The sequence below is a fragment of the Coregonus lavaretus genome, assembly GCF_964263955.1.
Source record: "Coregonus lavaretus genome assembly, contig: HAP1_SCAFFOLD_2590, whole genome shotgun sequence".
Lineage (NCBI taxonomy): Eukaryota > Metazoa > Chordata > Actinopteri > Salmoniformes > Salmonidae > Coregonus > Coregonus lavaretus.
Window position 1 is genome coordinate 53699 of NW_028164769.1, and position 24520 is coordinate 78218.

Sequence of the window (24520 nt, forward strand, 5' to 3'; positions counted from 1 at the left end):
TGCACAAAGTAGATATCCTAACCGACTTGCCAAAAATATAGTTTGTTAACAAGAAATGTGAGTGGTTGAAAAACGAGTTTTAATGACTCCAACCTAAGTGCATGTAAACTTCCGACTTCAACTGTAGCAATCTGACACGCAAACCATTAAATGCTGCTTATAGTCGACCTGGAATGCGACCTGACGCTCTCAGAATTCCCAGTCAGGAAAGCTGTTATAGGAACTGAACAGGGACATGAGTTCCAAGATTTTTAACAAGTGTTCCGGACAATTGTTTCTTCCGGATACTAACTGGTTCAAATACCTGAGCGGACAAGGTGAAAAATCTGTCTGTGTCCTTGAGCGAAGTGCTTAACCCTAATTTGCTCCAGGGACGCCGTACTACTATGGCTGACCCTGTAAAACAACACATTTCACTGCACCTATCCAGTGTACATGACAATAAAATATAAGACAAAAAATAAATAATAATAAATAAGACATATACAGTGGGGGAAAAAAGTATTTAGTCAGCCACCAATTGTGCAAGTTCTCCCACTTAAAAAGATGAGAGAGGCCTGTAATTTTCATCATAGGTACACGTCAACTATGACAGACAAAATGAGAAAAAAAAATCCAGAAAATCACATTGTAGGATTTTTTATGAATTTATTTGCAAATTATGGTGGAAAATAAGTATTTGGTCAATAACAAAAGTTTCTCAATACTTTGTTATATACCCTTTGTTGGCAATGACACAGGTCAAACGTTTTCTGTAAGTCTTCACAAGGTTTTCACACACTGTTGCTGGTATTTTGGCCCATTCCTCCATGCAGATCTCCTCTAGAGCAGTGATGTTTTGGGGCTGTTGCTGGGCAACACGGACTTTCAACTCCCTCCAAAGATTTTCTATGGGGTTGAGATCTGGAGACTGGCTAGGCCACTCCAGGACATTGAAATGCTTCTTACGAAGCCACTCCTTCGTTGCCCGGGCGGTGTGTTTGGGATCATTGTCATGCTGAAAGACCCAGCCACGTTTCATCTTCAATGCCCTTGCTGATGGAAGGAGGTTTTCACTCAACATCTCACGATACATGGCCCCATTCATTCTTTCCTTTACACGGATCAGTCGTCCTGGTCCCTTTGCAGAAAAACAGCCCCAAAGCATGATGTTTCCACCCCCATGCTTCACAGTAGGTATGGTGTTCTTTGGATGCAACTCAGCATTCTTTGTCCTCCAAACATGACGAGTTGAGTTTTTACCAAAAAGTTATATTTTGGTTACATCTGACCATATGACATTCTCCCAATCCTCTTCTGGATCATCCAAATGCACTCTAGCAAACTTCAGATGGGCCTGGACATGTACTGGCTTAAGCAGGGGGACACGTCTGGCACTGCAGGATTTGAGTCCCTGGCGGCGTAGTGTGTTCCTGATGGTAGGCTTTGTTACTTTGGTCCCAGCTCTCTGCAGGTCATTCACTAGGTCCCCCCGTGTGGTTCTGGGATTTTTGTGATCATTTTGACCCCACGGGGTGAGATCTTGCGTGGAGCCCCAGATCGAGGGAGATTATCAGTGGTCTTGTATGTCTTCCATTTCCTAATAATTGCTCCCACAGTTGATTTATTCAAACCAAGCTGCTTACCTATTGCAGATTCAGTCTTCTCAGCCTGGTGCAGGTCTACAATTTTGCTTCTGGTGTCCTTTGACAGCTCTTTGGTCTTGGCCATAGTGGAGTTTGTAGTGTGACTGTTTGAGGTTGTGGACAGGTGTCTTTTATACTGATAACAAGTTCAAACAGGTGCCATTAATACAGGTAACGAGTGGAGGACAGAGGAGCCTCTTAAAGAAGAAGTTACAGGTCTGTGAGAGCCAGAAATCTTGCTTGTTTGTAGGTGACCAAATATTATTTTCCACCATAATTTGCAAATAAATTCATTAAAAATCCAACAATGTGATTTTCTGGATTTTTTTTCTTCTCAATTTGTCAGTCATAGTTGACGTGTACCTATGATGAAAATTACAGGCCTCTCTCATCTTTTTAAGTGGGAGAACTTGCACAATTGGTGGCTGACTAAATACTTCTTTCCCCCACTGTATATATATATATATATATATATTTTAAACTGTAATGCCCTTTAATGCTGTTAGCTTGTTAAAGTTTATGAGCTTCGAACACGTTGACTAGAACAGACAAATACTCTGATGTCCAAAAGGATTTGGACAGCGACACATTTTGTTTTGTTTTGGCTCTGTACTCCAGCACTTTGGATTTGAAAGATAAGGCGCAGACTGTCAGCTTTAATTTGAGGGCATTTTCATCCATATCAGGTAAACCGTTAAGAAATTACCAACCAAAAGTATTTTGACAAATTGACTTATATGTGTATTAAAGTAGTAAAAAGTTAAGTATTTGGTCCCATATTCCTAGCACACAATGATTACATCAAGCTTGTAACTCAAACTTGTTGGATGCATTTGCTGTTTGTTTTGGTTGTGTGGCCAATAGAAATGAATGAGAAATAATGTATTGTGTCATTTTGTCACTAAACAGAACAACAACAAAAATGTGTCACTGTCCAAATAGTTTTGGACCTGTACGGCTTGACATATGCACCAAATTAAAGCTAATTACTTTGTGCACTTTGAGTCAGACCTTTGAGGTTTATATAACGTGACTGTGGGCTAAAACAGACCTTTGAGGTTCATAGAACGTGACTGTGGGCTAAAACAGACCTTTGAGGTTCATAGAACGTGACTGTGGGCTAAAACAGACCTTTGAGGTTTATAGAACGTGACTGTGGGCTAAAACAGGCCTTTGAGGTTCATAGAACGTGACTGTGGGCTAAAACAGACCTTTGAGGTTCATAGAACGTGACTGTGGGCTAAAACAGGCCTTTGAGGTTCATAGAATGTGACTGTGGGCTAAAACAGACCTTTGAGGTTCATAGAACGTGACTGTGGGCTAAAACAGACCTTTGAGGTTCATAGAACGTGACTGTGGGCTAAAACAGGCCTTTGAGGTTCATAGAACGTGACTGTGGGCTAAAACAGACCTTTGAGGTTCATAGAACGTGACTGTGGGCTAAAACAGGCCTTTGAGGTTCATAGAACATGACTGTGGGCTAAAACAGGGTTACTTTATTAATCTTAAAACAACATTTATACAATTCAGTTATTTCTTATTTTCAGGTTATTGTCTAACAAAGAATCTGAAGTTACGTTTAATATCAACACATTCAAGTGCATACTTTTAGGATATATGTCACATTTTAAAACAAAATACTAAAACGTAATAAAATATGTATGAGGTGTCGCTTGGTTATCTGTCCCTCTTACAGCAACCACTGTTTATCAGTTCTGTTTATCGGTTCTGTTTATCGGTTCTGGCTTCTTTGGAAAATACCTGCAAGAATATTCAAAAAACAGAAATGCTGTTTTTGAAATGTTAATGAACATTTGTTAAGCGACATCTACCAGGGTTGGGGTTCAATTTCATTTAAATAAAACAATTTTAAATATACTTTTCAATTACGTAAATAAGACATTGAATATCAGTTTACTTCCTGAATTGACAAGGAAATGATGAAATTGACCCCAAACCCCTGATACATTATAATGACCTTTATCACCTGGACATCATTATGATGACGTACCTTCTGCAACAGGCCAGTATCATAAACATGACGGCCACGCCCCCAACCACAGCTATAACAGCAGAGATGACTGAGACTGCAGAATGGGAGGAGGACAGGTCCAGCTCTGGGACACACAACATACAAACAGAGGAACAATTACACTGGTTCGCATGTTTATTAAGGGGCTCTATTCAATCCGTAGCACTGAAGCGTTATAAAGGTACATTTCCGATTGAGCCGACATATGCAGCATTTACCGTAAATTCAGTCTCGGCTGGACTTCCGTGATACGGATTGAATAGAGCCCTTAGTATCGATTAACGTCTGTAGATGGTCAGAAATTAGGATTGATTACCGTCTGTAGATGGTCAGACACATTAGTATTGATTACCGTCTGTAGATGGTCAGACACATGAACAGATGTATAGAATGTATAGAAGGTATAGAAGGTATAGAAGATATAGAAGGTATAGAATGTATAGAAAATATAGAAGGTATAGAAAGTATAGAAGGTATAGAATGTATAGAATGACTACCTGTACACGTATATGCCCCAGGTGTGTTGAGGCAGTCCATGTTTTGGGGGCACGGGTTTGGCTGATCGGCACACTCATCGACATCTACAGCAAATCAGTCAGAATACTAAACTAAAGACATGCATGTCGCCTGTAGTGACTTAATTAAACTCTCTCTCTCTCACTCTCTCACTCTCTCTCTCACTCACTCACAAACACCCCAGCCCACTCCACTCCATACCGTGGCAGGTTGGGGGAGCTGGACTCCACTGATAGTTGTTGGGGTCACAGGTCACAGAGGATGGACCAATCAGCTGATAGCCTGGACCACACTGGTAGTAGATGATGGAGTCACAGAGCAGAGAGTAGCCTGACTGTAACCTGGGGACTGGACCACAACGGGGATCTGGAGGGAGGGAGCAGAGAGTAGCCTGACTGTAACCTGGGGACTGGACAGCAACGGGGATCTGGAGAGCGGGAGGGAGGAGGGAGGAGGGAGGGAGGGAGGGGAGGGAGGGAGGGGAGGAAGGAGGGAGGGAGGGAGGGAGGGAGGGGGTGGGGGGAGGTAAGTACAGTGATGATGAGGTCACAGTAGAGTAGCCTGACTGTAACCTGGGGACTGGACCGCAGCTGGGATCTGGAGGGCGGGAGGGAGGAGGAAGGAGGGAGGGAGGGAGGGAGGGAGGGAGGGAGGGAGGGAGGGGAGGAAGGAGGGAGGGAGGGAGGGAGGGAGTGGGGGGCGGTAAGTACAGTGATGATGAGGTCGCAGTAGAGTAGACTGTAACCTGGGGACTGGACCACAGCTGAGGAGGTCAGATGATAAGCAACAGTTTCAGCCTGTTGGAGAGGACCGGCCTGAGCAAGGCTCTGCACAGAATCCCTGATCTACTGAAATACACGTATCTTGCATACCAAGGAGTTGCTCGATTTCTTTACCGACTCCATTAGGGTTAATAGAACAGTACCTGTGTCGGGCTCCTTCCAGGCGGAGAGGTTAAGGTGTGGGATGAGGGGGTGGCTGCAGGCCAGCATGTCTTCTGGGCTGACCGTACGGCTGAAGGGGTCGGAGGGAACACGTGTGATGTGTGTGTTGTCACAGATGATACGGGATAAGGACACGGTGTGGAGGTGAGCTCTCTGGGTGCTGGTGAACACACCATCTCTCTCCCACCAGAACCTGACAGAGGGGAAGAGGTTGCTGGGTAGGCAGACATTCTGTAGCGCTGATTCAAACAGACACATTGGGTGGGCAGATATCTCAGACATACACTTAGTGTACAAAACATTAGGAACACCTTTCTAATATTGAGTTGCACCCCCCTTTTGCCCTCAGAACAGCCTCAATTCGTTGGGGGCATGGACTCTACAAGCTGTTGAAAGCGTTCCACAGGGATGCTGGCCCATGTTGACTCCAATGGTTCCCACATTTGTGTCAAGTTGGCTGGTGGACCATTCTTGATACACACGGGAAACTGTTGAGCGTGAAAAACCCAGCCGCATTGCAGTTCTTGACACTCAAACTGGTGCGCCTGGCACCAATTACCATACCCCGTTCAAAGGCACTTAAATATTTTGTCTTGCCCATTCAACCTCTGAATGCCACACATACACAATCCATGTCTCAATGGTCTCAAGACTTAAAAATCCTTCTTTAACCTGTCTCCTCCCCTTCATCTACACTGATTGAAGTGGATTTAACAAGCGACATCAATAAGGGATAATAGCATTGACCTGGATTCACTCGGTCATTCTATATCATGGAAAGAGCAGGTGTTCTTATGTTTTGTCCGCTAAGTGTATATGGTACTCCATGTAGTCATGAGATTCATGTATTTTTGTAAATGATCAATATACAATATATTCATTCAAACAATTTTATATTGCAAACCTGTCTAAGGCCAGGGCTCAATCCGGACCCGCGGACGATCCGCGTTGTAGCGCGGGTGACATTTAAAGGTCATTTCCCGATTGAGCCAGCATTTGCAGCATTTACTTTGAATGTGATCTCTGCGACCGCGGTAACAATGCCTTTAAATGGTGCATAGCCAAAAAAGGGGTGACCGGATTGAATCCCAGCCTAATTGTTATTACATGTTTGCGTTTCACAGCCTTGTAACACCTTGACATTGTTTTGCGAGTGTTGCTGTGGGCAGAGGGTCCCTGGTTCGAGCCCAGTTTGGGGTAGAACAGGGATGGAAGATTTACTGTTACACGTGACAAATAGAGTGGAACACCATCTCATCTCACCTGTCTCCGTCTCTCAGTGCTCTGAACTGCCTGGCCAGTAGACAGGACAGGAGGGGTCCCACCCGGCCCCCAGGTAGAGGAGGCTCTGAGATGGCCCCCACCCATACGTCGATGTTCTGGGACGTACCGTACAACAACAGGAACTTCTCAGCCAGACCAGGGTTACTCAGGATACCTGCCAGGTCAGAGGTCAGACGACCACAATGGAAATATGTTGGAACAACCTTTAGTGCTATTTTCAAATGCAGTGTATCCAGGTCAGACGACCATGATGGAAATACGTTGGAACACATTTTTGTCCTTTATTATCCTTCATGGTTTTAAATGTAGTGTGGTGCAGTGTATACAAACATGAAAACAAGTTGTCAAAACCTAAAAACGGTGTGTTATCCTCAAATAAGTTTGGCTGGAATGTATTTTTTGAATGATCAAATATTCAGTTTATCTATCTACCTGCCAGGTCAGAGGTGGTGTTGGGAACAGAGAGACCACAAAGCCCACGCCACGAGCTGTAACCTGGTAGAGCAGGAGGTAGGGGGAGGAGAGAATGATGGAGGGGTAGAAGAAGAAGAGGAGGGGTAGAAGAAGAAGAGGAGGGGTAGATAGAAGAAGAGGAGGGGTAGATAGAAGAAGAGGAGGGGTAGATAGAAGAAGAGGAGGGGTAGAAGAAGAAGAGGAGGGGTAGAAGAAGAAGAGGAGGGGTAGAAGAAGAAGAAGAGGACGGGTAGAAGAAGAAGAAGAGGAGGGGTAGAAGAAGAAGTAGGAGAAGGAAGAAAAGAAGTGGAGTTAAAACAACAACAAGGATAAGTCCAGTTGGGCCGTCTTCTAACATGTACGTTTGAGAACAAATGATAAGTCCAGCTGGGCCGTCTTCTAACATGTACGTTTGAGAACAAGGATAAGTCCAGTTGGGCCGTCTTCTAACATGTACGTTTGAGAACAAATGATAAGTCCAGTTGGGCCGTCTTCCAACATCTAAGTTTGAGAACAAGGATAAGTCTAGTTGGGCCGTCTTCTAACATGAACGTTTGAGAACAAGGATAAGTCCAGTTGGGCCGTCTTCTAACATGTAAGTTTGAGAACAAGGATAAGTCCATTTGGGCCATCTTCTAACATGTAAGTTTGAGGACAAGGATAAGTCCAGTTGGGCCGTCTTCTAACATGTACGTTTGAGAACAAGGATAAGTCCAGTTGGGCCGTCTTCTAACATGTACGTTTGAGAACAAGGATAAGTCCAGTTGGGCCGTCTTCTAACATGTACGTTTGAGAACAAGGATAAGTCCAGTTGGGCCGTCTTCTAACATGTACGTTTGAGAACAAGGATAAGTCCAGTTGGGCCGTCTTCTAACATGTACGTTTGAGAACAAGGATAAGTCCAGTTGGGCCGTCTTCTAACATGTACGTTTGAGAACAAGGATAAGTCCAGTTGGGCCGTCTTCTAACATGTACGTTTGAGAACAAGGATAAGTCCAGTTGGGCCGTCTTCTAACATGTACGTTTGAGAACAAGGATAACTCCAGTTGGGCCGTCTTCTAACATGTAAGTTTAGGTGTATACTATAAGTAAGTCGCTCTGGATAAGAGCATCTGCTAAATGACAAAAATTTTATGTAAATGTAAGTACTGTTATACTGTTTAATATAACCAGCAGGGACCAGGTAGGCCTGTACTAATATAGTATAGTAGTATATAGTTCAGTACTGATATTACCAGGCAGGCCATGGTCTATATAATATAGTATATAGAAGGACTGCCCGTTCCATGATCTCGCCATCACGGTTGACAACTCCGCTGTGTCCTCCTCCCAGAGTGCGAAGAGCCTAGGCGTGACCCTGGACAACACCCTGTCGTTCTCCGCCAACATCAAGGCGGTGACCCGCTCCTGCAGGTTCATGCTCTACAACATTCGGAGAGTACGACCCTGCCTTACACAGGAAGCGGCACAGGTCCTAATCCAGGCACTTGTCATCTCCCGTCTGGACTACTGCAACTCGCTGTTGGCTGGCCTCCCTGCCTGTGCCATTAAACCCCTACAACTCATCCAGAATGCCGCAGCCCGTCTGGTGTTCAACCTTCCCAAGTTCTCTCACGTCACCCCCCTCCTCCGCACACTCCACTGGCTTCCAGTTGAAGCTCGCATCCGCTACAAGACCATGGTGCTTGCCTATGGAGCAGTGAGGGGAACGGCACCTCTGTACCTTCGGGCTCTGATCAGTCCCTACACCCAAACGAGGGCATTGCGTTCATCCACCTCTGGCCTGCTGGCTCCCCTTCCTCTGCGGAAGCATAGTTTCCGCTCAGCCCAGTCAAAACTGTTCGCTGCTCTGGCACCCCAATGGTGGAACAAGCTCCCTCACGACGCCAGGACAGCGGAGTCACTCACCACCTTCCGGAGACATTTGAAACCCCACCTCTTTAAGGAATACCTGGGATAGGATAAAGTAATCCTTCTACCCCCCCCCCCCCCCCAAAAAAAAATAATAATTGTAAAGTGATTATCCCACTGGCTATAGGGTGAATGCACCAATTGGTGAGTCGCTCTGGATAAGAGCGTCTGCTAAATGACGTAAATGTGCCCTTGAGCAAGGCACTTAACCCTAATTGCTCCTGTAAGTCGCTCTGGATAAGAGCGTCTGCTAAATGACTAAAATGTAAATGTAAATGAGAACAAGGATAAGTCCAGTTGGGCCGTCTTCTAACATGTACGTTTGAGAACAAATGATAAGTCCAGTTGGGCCGTCTTCTAACATGTACGTTTGAGAACAAGGATAAGTCCAGTTGGGCCGTCTTCTAACATGTACGTTTGAGAACAAATGATAAGTCCAGTTGGGCCGTCTTCTAACATGTACGTTTGAGAACAAGGATAAGTCCAGTTGGGCCGTCTTCTAACATGTACGTTTGAGAACAAATGATAAGTCCAGTTGGGCCGTCTTCTAACATGAACGTTTGAGAACAAGGATAAGTCCAGTTGGGCCGTCTTCTAACATGTAAGTTTGAGAACAAGGATAAGTCCAGTTGGGCCATCTTCTAACATGTAAGTTTGAGAACAAGGATAAGTCCAGTTGGGCCGTCTTCTAACATGTAAGTTTGAGAAGACGGATAAGTCCAGTTGGGCCCTCTTCTAACATGTACGTTTGAGAACAAGGATAAGTCCAGTTGGGCCATCTTCTAACATGTAAGTTTGAGAACAAGGATAAGTCCAGTTGGGATGTCTTCTAACATGTACGTTTGAGAACAAGGATAAGTCCAGTTGGGCTGTCTTCTAACATGTACGTTTGAGAACAAGGATAAGTCCAGTTGGGCCATCTTCTAACATGTAAGTTTGAGAACAAGGATAAGTCCAGTTGGGCCGTCTTCTAACATGTAAGTTTGAGGACAAGGATAAGTCCAGTTGGGCCGTCTTCTAACATGTAAGTTTGAGAACAAGGATAAGTCCAGTTGGGCCATCTTCTAACATGTAAGTTTGAGATCAAGGATAAGTCCAGTTGGGCCGTCTTCTAACATGTAAGTTTGAGAACACGGATAAGTCCAGTTGGGCCGTCTTCTAACATGTACGTTTGAGAACAAGGATAAGTCCAGTTGGGCCATCTTCTAACATGTAAGTTTGAGAACAAGGATAAGTCCAGTTGGGCCGTCTTCTAACATGTACGTTTGAGAACAAGGATAAGTCCAGTTGGGCCGTCTTCTAACATGTACGTTTGAGAACAAATGATAAGTCCAGTTGGGCCGTCTTCTAACATCTAAGTTTGAGAACAAGGATAAGTCTAGTTGGGCCGTCTTCTAACATGAACGTTTGAGAACAAGGATAAGTCCAGTTGGGCCGTCTTCTAACATGTAAGTTTGAGAACAAGGATAAGTCCATTTGGGCCATCTTCTAACATGTAAGTTTGAGGACAAGGATAAGTCCAGTTGGGCCGTCTTCTAACATGTACGTTTGAGAACAAGGATAAGTCCAGTTGGGCCGTCTTCTAACATGTACGTTTGAGAACAAGGATAAGTCCAGTTGGGCCGTCTTCTAACATGTACGTTTGAGAACAAGGATAAGTCCAGTTGGGCCGTCTTCTAACATGTACGTTTGAGAACAAGGATAAGTCCAGTTGGGCCGTCTTCTAACATGTACGTTTGAGAACAAGGATAAGTCCAGTTGGGCCGTCTTCTAACATGTACGTTTGAGAACAAGGATAACTCCAGTTGGGCCGTCTTCTAACATGTAAGTTTAGGTGTATACTATAAGTAAGTCGCTCTGGATAAGAGCATCTGCTAAATGACAAAAATGTAATGTAAATGTAAGTACTGTTATACTGTTTAATATAACCAGCAGGGACCAGGTAGGCCTGTACTAATATAGTATAGTAGTATATAGTTCAGTACTGATATTACCAGGCAGGCCATGGTCTATATAATATAGTATATAGAAGGACTGCCCGTTCCATGATCTCGCCATCACGGTTGACAACTCCGCTGTGTCCTCCTCCCAGAGTGCGAAGAGCCTAGGCGTGACCCTGGACAACACCCTGTCGTTCTCCGCCAACATCAAGGCGGTGACCCGCTCCTGCAGGTTCATGCTCTACAACATTCGGAGAGTACGACCCTGCCTTACACAGGAAGCGGCACAGGTCCTAATCCAGGCACTTGTCATCTCCCGTCTGGACTACTGCAACTCGCTGTTGGCTGGCCTCCCTGCCTGTGCCATTAAACCCCTACAACTCATCCAGAATGCCGCAGCCCGTCTGGTGTTCAACCTTCCCAAGTTCTCTCACGTCACCCCCCTCCTCCGCACACTCCACTGGCTTCCAGTTGAAGCTCGCATCCGCTACAAGACCATGGTGCTTGCCTATGGAGCAGTGAGGGGAACGGCACCTCTGTACCTTCGGGCTCTGATCAGTCCCTACACCCAAACGAGGGCATTGCGTTCATCCACCTCTGGCCTGCTGGCTCCCCTTCCTCTGCGGAAGCATAGTTTCCGCTCAGCCCAGTCAAAACTGTTCGCTGCTCTGGCACCCCAATGGTGGAACAAGCTCCCTCACGACGCCAGGACAGCGGAGTCACTCACCACCTTCCGGAGACATTTGAAACCCCACCTCTTTAAGGAATACCTGGGATAGGATAAAGTAATCCTTCTACCCCCCCCCCCCCCCCCCCCCCCCCAAAGAAAAAAAAATTGTAAAGTGATTATCCCACTGGCTATAGGGTGAATGCACCAATTGGTGAGTCGCTCTGGATAAGAGCGTCTGCTAAATGACGTAAATGTGCCCTTGAGCAAGGCACTTAACCCTAATTGCTCCTGTAAGTCGCTCTGGATAAGAGCGTCTGCTAAATGACTAAAATGTAAATGTAAATGAGAACAAGGATAAGTCCAGTTGGGCCGTCTTCTAACATGTACGTTTGAGAACAAATGATAAGTCCAGTTGGGCCGTCTTCTAACATGTACGTTTGAGAACAAGGATAAGTCCAGTTGGGCCGTCTTCTAACATGTACGTTTGAGAACAAATGATAAGTCCAGTTGGGCCGTCTTCTAACATGTACGTTTGAGAACAAATGATAAGTCCAGTTGGGCCGTCTTCTAACATGAACGTTTGAGAACAAGGATAAGTCCAGTTGGGCCGTCTTCTAACATGTAAGTTTGAGAACAAGGATAAGTCCAGTTGGGCCGTCTTCTAACATGTAAGTTTGAGAACACGGATAAGTCCAGTTGGGCCGTCTTCTAACATGTACGTTTGAGAACAAGGATAAGTCCAGTTGGGCCATCTTCTAACATGTAAGTTTGAGAACAAGGATAAGTCCAGTTGGGCCATCTTCTAACATGTAAGTTTGAGAACAAGGATAAGTCCAGTTGGGCCGTCTTCTAACATGTAAGTTTGAGAACACGGATAAGTCCAGTTGGGCCGTCTTCTAACATGTACGTTTGAGAACAAGGATAAGTCCAGTTGGGCCATCTTCTAACATGTAAGTTTGAGGACAAGGATAAGTCCAGTTGGGCCGTCTTCTAACATGTAAGTTTGAGAACAAGGATAAGTCCAGTTGGGCCATCTTCTAACATGTAAGTTTGAGATCAAGGATAAGTCCAGTTGGGCCGTCTTCTAACATGTAAGTTTGAGAACACGGATAAGTCCAGTTGGGCCGTCTTCTAACATGTACGTTTGAGAACAAGGATAAGTCCAGTTGGGCCATCTTCTAACATGTAAGTTTGAGAACAAGGATAAGTCCAGTTGGGCCGTCTTCTAACATGTACGTTTGAGAACAAGGATAAGTCCAGTTGGGCCATCTTCTAACATGTAAGTTTGAGAACAAGGATAAGTCCAGTTGGGCCGTCTTCTAACATGTACGTTTGAGAACACGGATAAGTCCAGTTGGGCCGTCTTCTAACATGTACGTTTGAGAACAAGGATAAGTCCAGTTGGGCCATCTTCTAACATGTAAGTTTGAGAACAAGGATAAGTCCAGTTGGGCCGTCTTCTAACATGTACGTTTGAGAACAAGGATAAGTCCAGTTGGGCTGTCTTCTAACATGTACTTTTGAGAACAAGGATAAGTCCAGTTGGGCCATCTTCTAACATGTAAATTTGAGAACAAGGATAAGTCCAGTTGGGCCGTCTTCTACTATGTAAGTTTGAGGACAAGGATAAGTCCAGTTGGGCCGTCTTCTAACATGTACGTTTGAGAACAAGGATAAGTCCAGTTGGGCCGTCTTCTAACATGTACGTTTGAGAACAAGGATAAGTCCAGTTGGGCCGTCTTCTAACATGTACGTTTGAGAACAAGGATAACTCCAGTTGGGCCGTCTTCTAACATGTAAGTTTAGGTGTATACTATAAGTAAGTCGCTCTGGATAAGAGCATCTGCTAAATGACAAAAATGTAATGTAAATGTAAGTACTGTTATACTGTTTAATATAACCAGCAGGGACCAGGTTGGCCTGTACTAATATAGTATAGTAGTATATAGTTCAGTACTGATATTACCAGGCAGGCCATGGTCTATATAATATAGTATATAGTACAGTACTGATATTACCAGGCAGGCTGTGGTGTATATAATATAGTATATAGTACAGTACTGATATTACCAGGCAGGCTGTGGTGTATATAATATAGTATAGTAGTAGTAATATGTTACTAATATTACCAGGCAGGCTGTGGTCTATATAATATAGTATAGTAGTATAGTACTAATATTACCAGGCAGGCTGTGGTCTATATAATATAGTATACTAGTAGTAATATGTTACTAATATTACCAGGCAGGCTGTGGTCTATATAATATAGTATAGTAGTATAGTACTAATATTACCAGGCAGGCTGTGGTCTATATAATATAGTATAGTAGTAGTAATATGTTACTAATATTACCAGGCAGGCTGTGGTCTATATAATATAGTATAGTAGTAGTAATATGTTACTAATATTACCAGGCAGGCTGTGGTCTATATAATATAGTATTGTACTAATATTACCAGGCAGGCTGTGGTCTAAATAATATAGTATAGTAGTATAGTACTAATATTACCAGGCAGGCCGTGGTCTCGGCCCCGCTGTAGGTTGAGGGCTCCCAGGTCTAGTGGCATCCCACCCTGGGCCTGGAACAGTCTTTCAGTTAGCTCCTCAACCATCATCTGGCCTGGCATCTGGAGCTTGGCTGGGGAGAGGAGTAGGCCACGCAGCACTGGATCTATACCACCTGAGAGAGGTGGGAGAGAGGTGGGGGAGAGAGAGGAGAGAGGTGAGAGAGAGGTGGAGGGGAGAGAGGAGAGAGGTGGCCGAGAGGTGGGGGAGAGAATACCCAAGAAGACTCAAGCCTGTAATCGCTGCCAAAGGTGCTTCAACAAAGTACTGAGTAAAGGGTCTGAATACTTATGTAAATGTGATATTTCGATTTTTTATTTTGAATAAAAAACCTGGTTTTGCTTTGTCATTATGGGTTATTGTGTGTAGATTGATGAGGAAAAAAACAACATTTTAAGACATTTTAGAATAAGACTGTAACGTAACAACATGTGGAAAAACATTCTATTGGCTGCAAGACTTTTGTATAATAATTTAAATTGAAAAGTTTGTGTGTGACCTAACTCCACCAGTCCTATTTATGATATAATTTACAAAGATTATACCGTTGTAATTTTTTTTCGCTCAAAATAATGCTTTTTTATTTTAAATTAGTATATTGGAGTTTAACCATAATATTTGTTCTAATATTTGTTCTGTCTTTTCTGGTGGATTAAACTGAAATTGAAACCAGCTTTCTATTGCTTGTTTTAAAAATAGCGATATTTTGGAGATTATTTCATTTTCAAATAACCGAAAGTGAGAGGTTGTAATACGAATGAAGGGAACACAGGGTGAGACATTCCTACTAATCTGCTGGAGAACCAGTTTGGATATAAGTATATTTTTTGTATGACTGAAGCCTTTAGTGAGAGGTCCAGTGCTTTAATATTTAATAATTTCTGCCCTTCCGAATACATATTCATTATAAAAATAGGCCCGTTCAATTTTGTCTGGCTTGCCGTTCCAAATAAAGTGGAATATACTTTGCTCATATATTTAAAAAACCAAGTTGTTAGGTGTAGGCAGGGCCATAAAGAATTAATCAGGGTGATTTTTTCACAAATAGACAGGTGTTGTCCTTCCAATGGTAGTAAAATCGTATCTAATTTGGCTAACTTTCTATTAAAATGTATTGCAGTGAGGTCATTTCTTTCTTTTGGGATATGAATACCGAGCATGTCCACTTCACCATCAGACCATTTTATTGGTAAACTACACGGTAATGTAAAAGTTAAAGATCCAATACGTAATATGGTGCATTTATCATCATTCGGTTTTAATCCAGAGAGGTAAAAAAAGTATCTAAATCCTCTATGAGGCTGTGCAGGGATCCAAATTGGGGATTTTAAAGAAAATATGAATCGTCAGCGTACAATGACACCTTTGTTTTTAAGCCCTCGATTTCTAATCCCTTGATATTATGGAAATTATTGGATCTGATTTTAATACCTAACATTTCCATGGCTATAATAAATAGATATGCCGATAGTGGACAACCTTGTTTTACTCCTCTTGACAGTTTAAAACTTTCTGAGAAGTAGCCATTATTTACTATTTTACACCTGTGGTTACTATACATAACTTTAAACCGTTGTATAAGAGATTCTACAAAATTAAAATAGTCCAGGCATTTATATATAAATTCCAGTCATACTTTATCAAAGGCCAGCTATGAATACCAGGCCTGGTTTCCCAGATTTTTCATAGTGTTCTATTGTTTCCAGTACTTGTCTTATATTATCTCCAATGTATCGTCCATGTAAAAAATAAAAAACGGTCTAATTAGGATGAATAATATCTCACAATACCTTTTTAATTCTATGCACTATGCATTTTGCTAAGATTTTGGCATTACAACACTAAAGTGTTGTCTCCAGTTTTTTAGGTGGACTGGATCTTTATATTTACCACCTGGGTCCTGTTTCAGTAATAGTTAAATCAGACCTTCTTGCTGAGTATCTGATAGTCTACCATTTTTATATGAGTGGTTGAAACATGTTAATAATCGACCTTTGAGTACATCAAAAAATATTTGATATACCTCAACTGGCATTCCATCCAGCCCTGGAGTTTTCCTGGACTTGAAGGCTTTAATTGCATCTAGAAGTTCCTCCTCTGTAATTTGGCCTTCACATGAGTCATTCAGTATAGCTGTTAATTTTACACTATTAATAGAAAAAAATCCTTACAATTAACTTCAGTTAGTGGAAATGGAGGAGACTGAAATGAAAACATGTGCTTAAAGTACTTTGCTTCCTCTTTCAAAATAGAGATAGGTGAATCATGGATGACTCCGTCATTTGTAACACGTTTCTGTAAATTCTTTAACGGTAGCATTTCTAGCATTTTCCCCCATATTCCATCCAGTTCACTTTATTTTTTATAAAATATTACATTTGATATTTCTTGAAAAAGTTCCTCCATTTATTTTTGTCCTCTAACTTATTCTGTGCCTCTATGGAATAGTTTTTATTGCTATCTATCTATCTGTACTGTTAGTTCTTCTATTTCCTTTTTTAAGATGACCTACAGTGGGGTCAGCCACCAATTTAGTCAGCCACCAATTGTGCAAGTTCTCCCACTTAAAAAGATGAGAGAGGCCTGTAATTTTCATCATAGGTACACGTCAACTATGACAGACAAAAATGAGAAAAGAAATCCAGAAAATCACATTGTAGGATTTTTAATGAATTTATTTGCAAATTATGGTGGAAAATAAGTATTTGGTCAATAACAAAAGTTTCTCAATACTTTGTTATATACCCTTTGTTGGCAATGACACAGGTCAAACGTTTTCTGTAAGTCTTCACAAGGTTTTCACACACTGTTGCTGGTATTTTGGCCCATTCCTCCATGCAGATCTCCTCTAGAGCAGTGATGTTTTGGGGCTGTCGCTGGGCAACACAGACTTTCAACTCCCTCCAAAGATTTTCTATGGGGTTGAGATCTGGAGACTGGCTAGGCCACTCCAGGACCTTGAAATGCTTCTTACGAAGCCACTCCTTCGTTGCCCGGGCGGTGTGTTTGGGATCATTGTCATGCTGAAAGACCCAGCCACGTTTCATCTTCAATGCCCTTGCTGATGGAAGGAGGTTTTCACTCAAAATCTCACGATACATGGCCCCATTCATTCTTTCCTTTACACGGATCAGTCGTCCTGGTCCCTTTGCAGAAAAACAGCCCCAAAGCATGATGTTTCCACCCCCATGCTTCACAGTAGGTATGGTGTTCTTTGGATGCAACTCAGCATTCTTTGTCCTCCAAACACGACGAGTTGAGTTTTTACCAAAAAGTTATATTTTGGTTTCATCTGACCATATGACATTCTCCCAATCCTCTTCTGGATCATCCAAATGCACTCTAGCAAACTTCAGACGAGCCTGGACATGTACTGGCTTAAGCAGGGGGACACGTCTGGCACTGCAGGATTTGAGTCCCTGCCGGCGTAGTTTGTTACTGATGGTAGGCTTTGTTACTTTGGTCCCAGCTCTCTGCAGGTCATTCACTAGGTCCCCCCATGTGGTTCTGGGATTTTTGCTCACCGTTCTTGTGATCATTTTGACCCCACGGGGTGAGATCATGCGTGGAGCCCCAGATCGAGGGAGATTATCAGTGGTCTTGTATGTCTTCCATTTCCTAATAATTGCTCCCACAGTTGATTTCTTCAAACCAGGCTGCTTACCTATTGCAGATTCAGTCTTCCCAGCCTGGTGCAGGTCTACAATTTTGTTTCTGATGTCCTTTGACAGCTCTTTGATCTTGGCCATAGTGGAGTTTGGAGTGTGACTGTTTGAGGTTGTGGACAGGTGTATTTTATACTGATAACAAGTTCAAACAGGTGCCATTAATACAGGTAACGAGTGGAGGACAGAGGAGCCTCTTAAAGAAGAAGTTACAGGTCTGTGAGAGCCAGAAATCTTGCTTGTTTGTAGGTGACCAAATACTTATTTTCCACCATAATTGGCAAATAAATTCATTAAAAATCCTACAATGTGATTTTAAGGATTTTTTTTCCTCAATTTGTCTGTCATAGTTGACGTGTACCTATGATGAAAATTACAGGCCTCTCTCATCTTTTTAAGTGGGAGAACTTGCACAATTGGTGGCTGACTAAATACTTTTTTTCCCCACTGTAAATTGTTTTTTTTTTAAAGATGAGTATTGAATTGCATGGCCTCTAGGAAAAAGTAAGTTATAAATTATTCTGTCTTGGTTAAAAATAATTTGTCATCCAGTAGCCTTTGATAAAATTTCCAATATCCTCGCCCTTGCAGAAATTATGTAAGAGTAATGTGTATACCAATTATTTGATGGTCCGACAGCGTTCTGTCCCCTATCAACACACTTTTAAACGTTTGGTGCCAGTGAGAATGCCATAAGAAAGTAGTCATGACGACTAGCTTGATTGAGCCTCCTCCATGTATATCTCACTAGATCAGGATATTTAAGCCTCCATATAACCACTAGTTCCAATATATCCATAATATTAATAATTTCCTTAAGTGCATGAGGGTGATAGTTTGTAGTGTGATTTCCTTTACGGTCCATTGAGGTACTTTAAACCGTATTATAATCTCCCAACATAATAATGGAGTCATGTATTGCCTGTAAGCTTGCGTTCACCTTTCTGCCTTGGCTGCATAGGCTACTAAAACGGATAAGGACTTCTCGTTAGTGGGTGGGTCGCTCAGGTCGGAGTCTAGGACATAGGGTTGGCACTGTTCCATCATGATACGACTAAAATAAACAAACTAAATGACAAAAAAAAAACATATAATAATAATAATTAAAAAATAAATTAAAAAAACTCACTTAACTCATCACACATTTCCAATCACACAAAACACACCCCATCTTCCTACACACCCGCACTCCCCCGACATACAGTTTACACCCGTACCCACATATTGTGCCTTTTTGTGTCCTGGATTTATTATTTCATGAATTGTCCTATCTTTTATCTATTTTTAAATACTAAACATAAAAAATAGAATACAAATTATTTTACAACATTCGATAACTTGAATAGTATAGTGTATTTATAGATTCTTTATTAATTGTTGTATTTCACTATTTCAGTTTATAAATGTTTTATTACAATCCCTACCATTAATAGTTTTGGATGTTCCATTTGACTTAGAATAGCCATGGAGTAGTCTTGGTGTCTCTGAACAGTTGGTTATCAATGTACAGTTTCACGACTACGAGAGCTACACGTCTCCCTTTTAGTCTATTGTCTTTGAAGAGTGGGTACGGCACTTTGCGTCGTTCTGCGATTTCCTTTGGGAACTGATCGTTCATACCTATTTTAAAGCCGGCGAGTCTTTTGCCCATAATTGTATCTTTAACATATTAAACATATTCTATTCTTATTTACAATGAAAGCGACTCCAAAATGACACAATACATTATTTACCATTCATTTCTGGACCAAATACTTAACTTTTTCCTACTTTTAATACACATACAAGCACATTAAGCCTACTGCTGGACTAAAAAACCTATTTCAATGGAGAATCTCTATTGAGAATGCTTTATAGTCCAGGACTAGTCTTAATCTGTGTCCGGGAAACTGGCCCTAATGTAAAATGTCTCACCCTCCTGTACGACCCTCCAGGAAGCGAAAAGGGAGTGGTGTAGGGGCAGAGGTGGGTGCTGTGGGGCGAGGCTGTACCCGGGGCCAAGGCGGGCCACCATCGGCTGCACGGTGACGTGGGCAAAGCGGAATGCGGCGGCTGAGAAGACGTTAGCGATGCTGGGGTCAGTCTCAGGGTCGTAGCCCCTGTACGGAGGCATCAGGAGGGAGGAGGTGGTCTCACCCAGGACCCTGGGCAGGTAGTGCTCCCAGGTCAGTATCTGGGGGAGGAGGAGAATGGGGGGGGGGGGGGGGGGGGGTGAGACTATCGATCCACTGCAATACAATAAAAAGCACGACTGCACCCACACCAAAACTCCATCGTCGGCCTGAGAACCAACAATGACGAGTCAGCCTATAGGGAGGAGGTAAGTGAACTGGCGTTGTGGTGCCAGGACAACAACCTCTCCCTCAACGTCAGCAAAACAAAGGAGTTGATTATTGACTTCAGGAAAACAGAGGATCCACCCTGATCCACATCAACGTGACTGCAGTAGAGAGAGTCAGCCGTTTTAAGTTCCTCAGCGTTCACATCACAGAGGACATGACGTGGAAGAACAAAACCACGACTCTTGTCAAGAGGCGCAACAGCATCTCTACTTCCTAAGGTGGCTGAATAAATTTGGCATGCCACCCCGGGTCCCCTCCAAATACTACCGCTGCACCATCGAGAGCGTCCTGACCGGTTACATCACGGCCTGGTACAGGAATTGCTCCGTCCACGACAGCAAGGACCTCCAGCGTGTGGTGAAGATGGCCCAGTACATCACTGGGACCATGTTCCCACCCCATCCAGTACATCACTGGGACCATGTTCCCACCCCATCCAGTAATAATAATAATAATAATAATATGCCATTTAGCAGACGCTTTCTATCCAAAGCGACTTACAGTCATGCGTGCATACATTTTTTTTTGTGTATGGGTGGTCCCGGGGATCGAACCCACTATCTTGACGTTACAAGCGCCGTACTCTACCAGCTGAGCTACAGAGGACCACATCACTGGGGCCGTGTTCCCACCCATCCAGGACATCTACTTGAAACAGTGCCTGAGGAAGTCCTGCAGCATCATCAAGGACCCCCCACACCCCCCAGCCACGAGCTGTTCACTCCCTTACTGTCAGGCAGACGGTACCGGAGCATGAGGTCTGATACCAACAGGCTCAGAGACAGTTTCTATCTACAAGCCATCAGACTGTACCGGAGCATGAGGTCTGATACCAACAGGCTCAGAGACAGTTTCTATCTACAAGCCATCAGACTGTACCGGAGCATGAGGTCTGATACCAACAGGCTCAGAGACAGTTTCTATCTACAAGCCATCAGACTGCTGAACACTTGAACCGGACTGACCACCTGCTCTGACTCTGACACACACACACACACACACACACACACACACACCTGCAAGTAAGCATTTCATTGGACGGTGTATCCCGTACATACACAGAAGGAACCTGCAAGTAAGCATTTAATTGGACGGTGTATCCCGTACATACAACTAATAAAACTTGAAAGAATAGGAAGCTAAATAAACAGCACCTAGACCCCAGACCCTGGAGGAGGCTTCATCTGTCTGGGAAACAGACCCATAGTGTGTGTACCTGGTGAACAGCCCCCATGATCTTCCTGGCCTCCTGGTACAAGGTGTCTGGGCTCCAGTGAGGGTTGAGGAGGTGCAGCTCTCTGACCAATCTGTTGTGTTCCCTCAGGAACAATGTGTGGAGCGCTATCATCCCCAGGTGCTCATTGGCCCGTGAGTCACCTAGACAACAGAATACAGGAAGTTTGACCCATAGACATACAATTACTAGAAGGAAGAGCTATCAAGGTGCTCATTGGACCGTGAGTCACCTAGACAACAGAATACAGGAAGTTTGACCCATAGACATACAATTACTAGAAGGAAGAGCTATCAAGGTGCTCATTGGCCCGTGAGTCACCTAGACAACAGAATACAGGAAGTTTGACCCATAGACATACAATTACTAGAAGGAAGAGCTATCAAGGTGCTCATTGGACCGTGAGTCACCTAGACAACAGAATACAGGAAGTTTGACCCATAGACATACAATTACAGGAAGGAAGAGCTATCAAGGTGCTCATTGGACCGTGAGTCACCTAGACAACAGAATACAGGAAGTTTGACCCATAGACATACAATTACTAGAAGGGACACTATGTACCTGGTGAGTCAACTGGACAACACTTTACTTAAATTGTTTTAAGAATGTATATGAGCCTTTATAATGTCTTACAATAAGCCTTATTATTAATGGGAACCGCTAGATGTTTAACCCGAGGTCTGCTACAGTACATTAGCAACGGTCATAGAAATTGTTAAAAGGTTTTTAAAACACTTCTAACAAATACAACTGTTTGACAATGGATGAAGATCCTCCAAACTTTTAGAAATTGTATAATCCATCAGATATTGACTGAATTATAGCACATAAAACATTTTACTGGCATGGACAAATAATGAATGGAGTTCAGGGATTTTGAATAGTTTGTGTTAAAACAAAGAAAATTATGTGTGCCTCATTTGCATAAATGCACTAGATTATTTGCATATATGACTAAATTAACATAAATGGGTGGAACAGGGCTGCAAGCACCAAACACTTGCTCTGTCTACCCTACCATCACTCACCTGCGCTGTCAAGACTGCCTCATTAATTACTGTTGTTGTCACGTTGTCTTGCATAATTCAACAGGTGTGTCAATAGCAGGACACCCTTTGATAAAAAGTCAACGGGCTTGGCTCGAGATGACACCTATCTAAACATCCTTTACATCGTTTGCGAGATGTGACATAATATCACTATAATCCAAGTGTTCATTTTCAGAAGTTTGCTTTCATTTCAGCGCATCTAATTTGTAAAAATGTCAACTGTATTAAATGATTGCTTTTTTTCAACTCCACAAAAAATGAACACCCATCATAACACATTTATCTTTCTTTTCGTTCTTGTGATGTACTTGTCGAGACGGTGCATTAAATCCTAGACGAAGCTTTAGATTCAAAGGAAAGACAATGCATTCCATAGAGCCCATTTCAGCCATTACCGGCTGAAATACACCTTATGGAACAACGGGGACTGTGAAGAGACACACACAAGGGTATAGACACATGCATACGCACACGTTGTGATATTGTTGTATGATGGTATTAAACATTTTGTATTGTAGATAGGTAGTGGTGTAATAATGTCATATGAAGTACTGTTTTATATTTTGTTTTATATGTAATGTAAGTGCATTAATATGTTTGGACCCCCAGGAAGAGTAGCTGCTGCCTCGGCAGGAACTAATGGGGATTCCATAATAAACACAAATACAAAAATACCGGGGTGTGTTTGACAGGTCATTGCGAACTTTTCCGCGGTGGTAACGGTAACGGGGAAAAACATCAGGCACAAGCAAGAGTATGAAAGAGTCACAGGAGTGAAATGAAAGCGATCAAATCCAGCGAGATTTAAGTGACAAGTGGATTATGAATCCCTCAAACACAGGAAATAGATTGCTGAAAAAGACAGATCCTCAGGTGGGCGGGGCATACAGGACATACTGTATCTAGGCACATAGTTCAGAGCAGCAGATAACTAGGTTGTTAGTGTAAAACACTTTGTGAGAGTAGTTGATGCAAAAAGGGCTTTATAAAAACATTAGATTGATTAATTGATTAATTGATTGATGGATTGTGCCATACCTGCTTGGAAACAGGATGTAATATTCTCCTGTTCTGTTGGTGCAGTAGCAGATGTCTCAGAGGCACTTGTGGCTCCGGTGGTGTTGGCCCCAGGCCCGCTTCGTGGCCCACAGGGATCCAGGCGTCCCTGCAGGCGAGGCAGGTAGGGCAAGTAGCCGAGGCCCTGGTCTGAGGCCTGGTCATTGAGGGCCAGCAGACCCAGTGGAGAGGAGTGGTTCCTCAGGGCCGCGGCCAGGGGGGAGGAGCTACCGTAAACCATACTGGCATCTACGAATGAGGTGATGGCGTTCAGTTGCTCCCGGTGATGGTGGAGTGTGGCCCCGGGGAAAGCTCCGCTCCCGACACAGCTGGGTGCCGAGCGGAAGAAAGGCATGCAGCTCTGGATACCGGTACGAGGGTCTGACAGCGGGATCTGGGGAGAGGGGAAGAAAGGCATGCAGCTCTGGATACCGGTACGAGGGTCTGACAGGGGGATCTGGGGAGAGGGGAAGAAAGGCATGCAGCTCTAACACTAACCAACCCAATGTTACCATGTAATGCTTACAGGACGAAGAACAGTTTCTAAATAACGTAATGTTGCCATGTGATGCTTACAGGACGAAGAACAGTTTCTAAATAACGTAATGTTGCCATGTGATGCTTACAGGACGAAGAACAGTTTCTAAATAACGTAATGTTGCCATGTGATGCTTACAGGACGAAGAACAGTTTCTAAATAACGTAATGTTGCCATGTAATGCTTACAGGACGAAGAACAGTTTCTAAATAACGTAATGTTGCCATGTGATGCTTACAGGACGAAGAACAGTTTCTAAATAACGTAATGTTGCCATGTGATGCTTACAGGATGAAGAACAGTTTCTAAATAACGTAATGTTGCCATGTGATGCTTACAGGACGAAGAACAGTTTCTAAATAACGTAATGTTGCCATGTGATGCTTACAGGATGAAGAACAGTTTCTAAATAACGTACACTCCCTTACATTTAGTGTGTTAGGATTGGAAGGTGAGTTAGTGTTAGGATGGGAAGGTGGGTTAGTGTTAGGATGGGAAGGTGGGTTAGTGTTAGGATGGGAAGGTGGGTTAGTGTTAGGATGGGAAGGTGGGTTAGTGTTAGGATGGGAAGGTGGGTTAGTGTTAGGAGGGGAAATCAAAGGAATATGGACTGCAGTGCTGAGAGAAGATGGATAGAAAGAAACCGACGAGTGAGAGAAAGAAGGAAGGAGCATAAACAGAACCAGCTGGGT

The 24520-nt window shown here is 43.2% G+C and overlaps 1 protein-coding gene across 1 annotated transcript; it reads right to left on the reverse strand.

Annotated features, from left to right (window-relative positions):
• Positions 1–3334: 3334 nt before the first annotated feature.
• On the reverse strand, positions 3335–23771 carry LOC311116647 (thyroid peroxidase-like; the record flags this gene model as incomplete). The annotated part of the gene is made up of 11 exons (XM_084191701.1): positions 3335–3386; positions 3637–3742; positions 4155–4238; positions 4375–4539; positions 5099–5310; positions 6381–6555; positions 6834–6896; positions 13886–14056; positions 19521–19779; positions 21165–21325; positions 23273–23771. The coding sequence occupies 11 exons, from the start codon at positions 23769–23771 to the stop codon at positions 3335–3337; spliced, it is 1947 nt and encodes a 648-aa protein (XP_084047827.1).
• Positions 23772–24520: the final 749 nt, after the last annotated feature.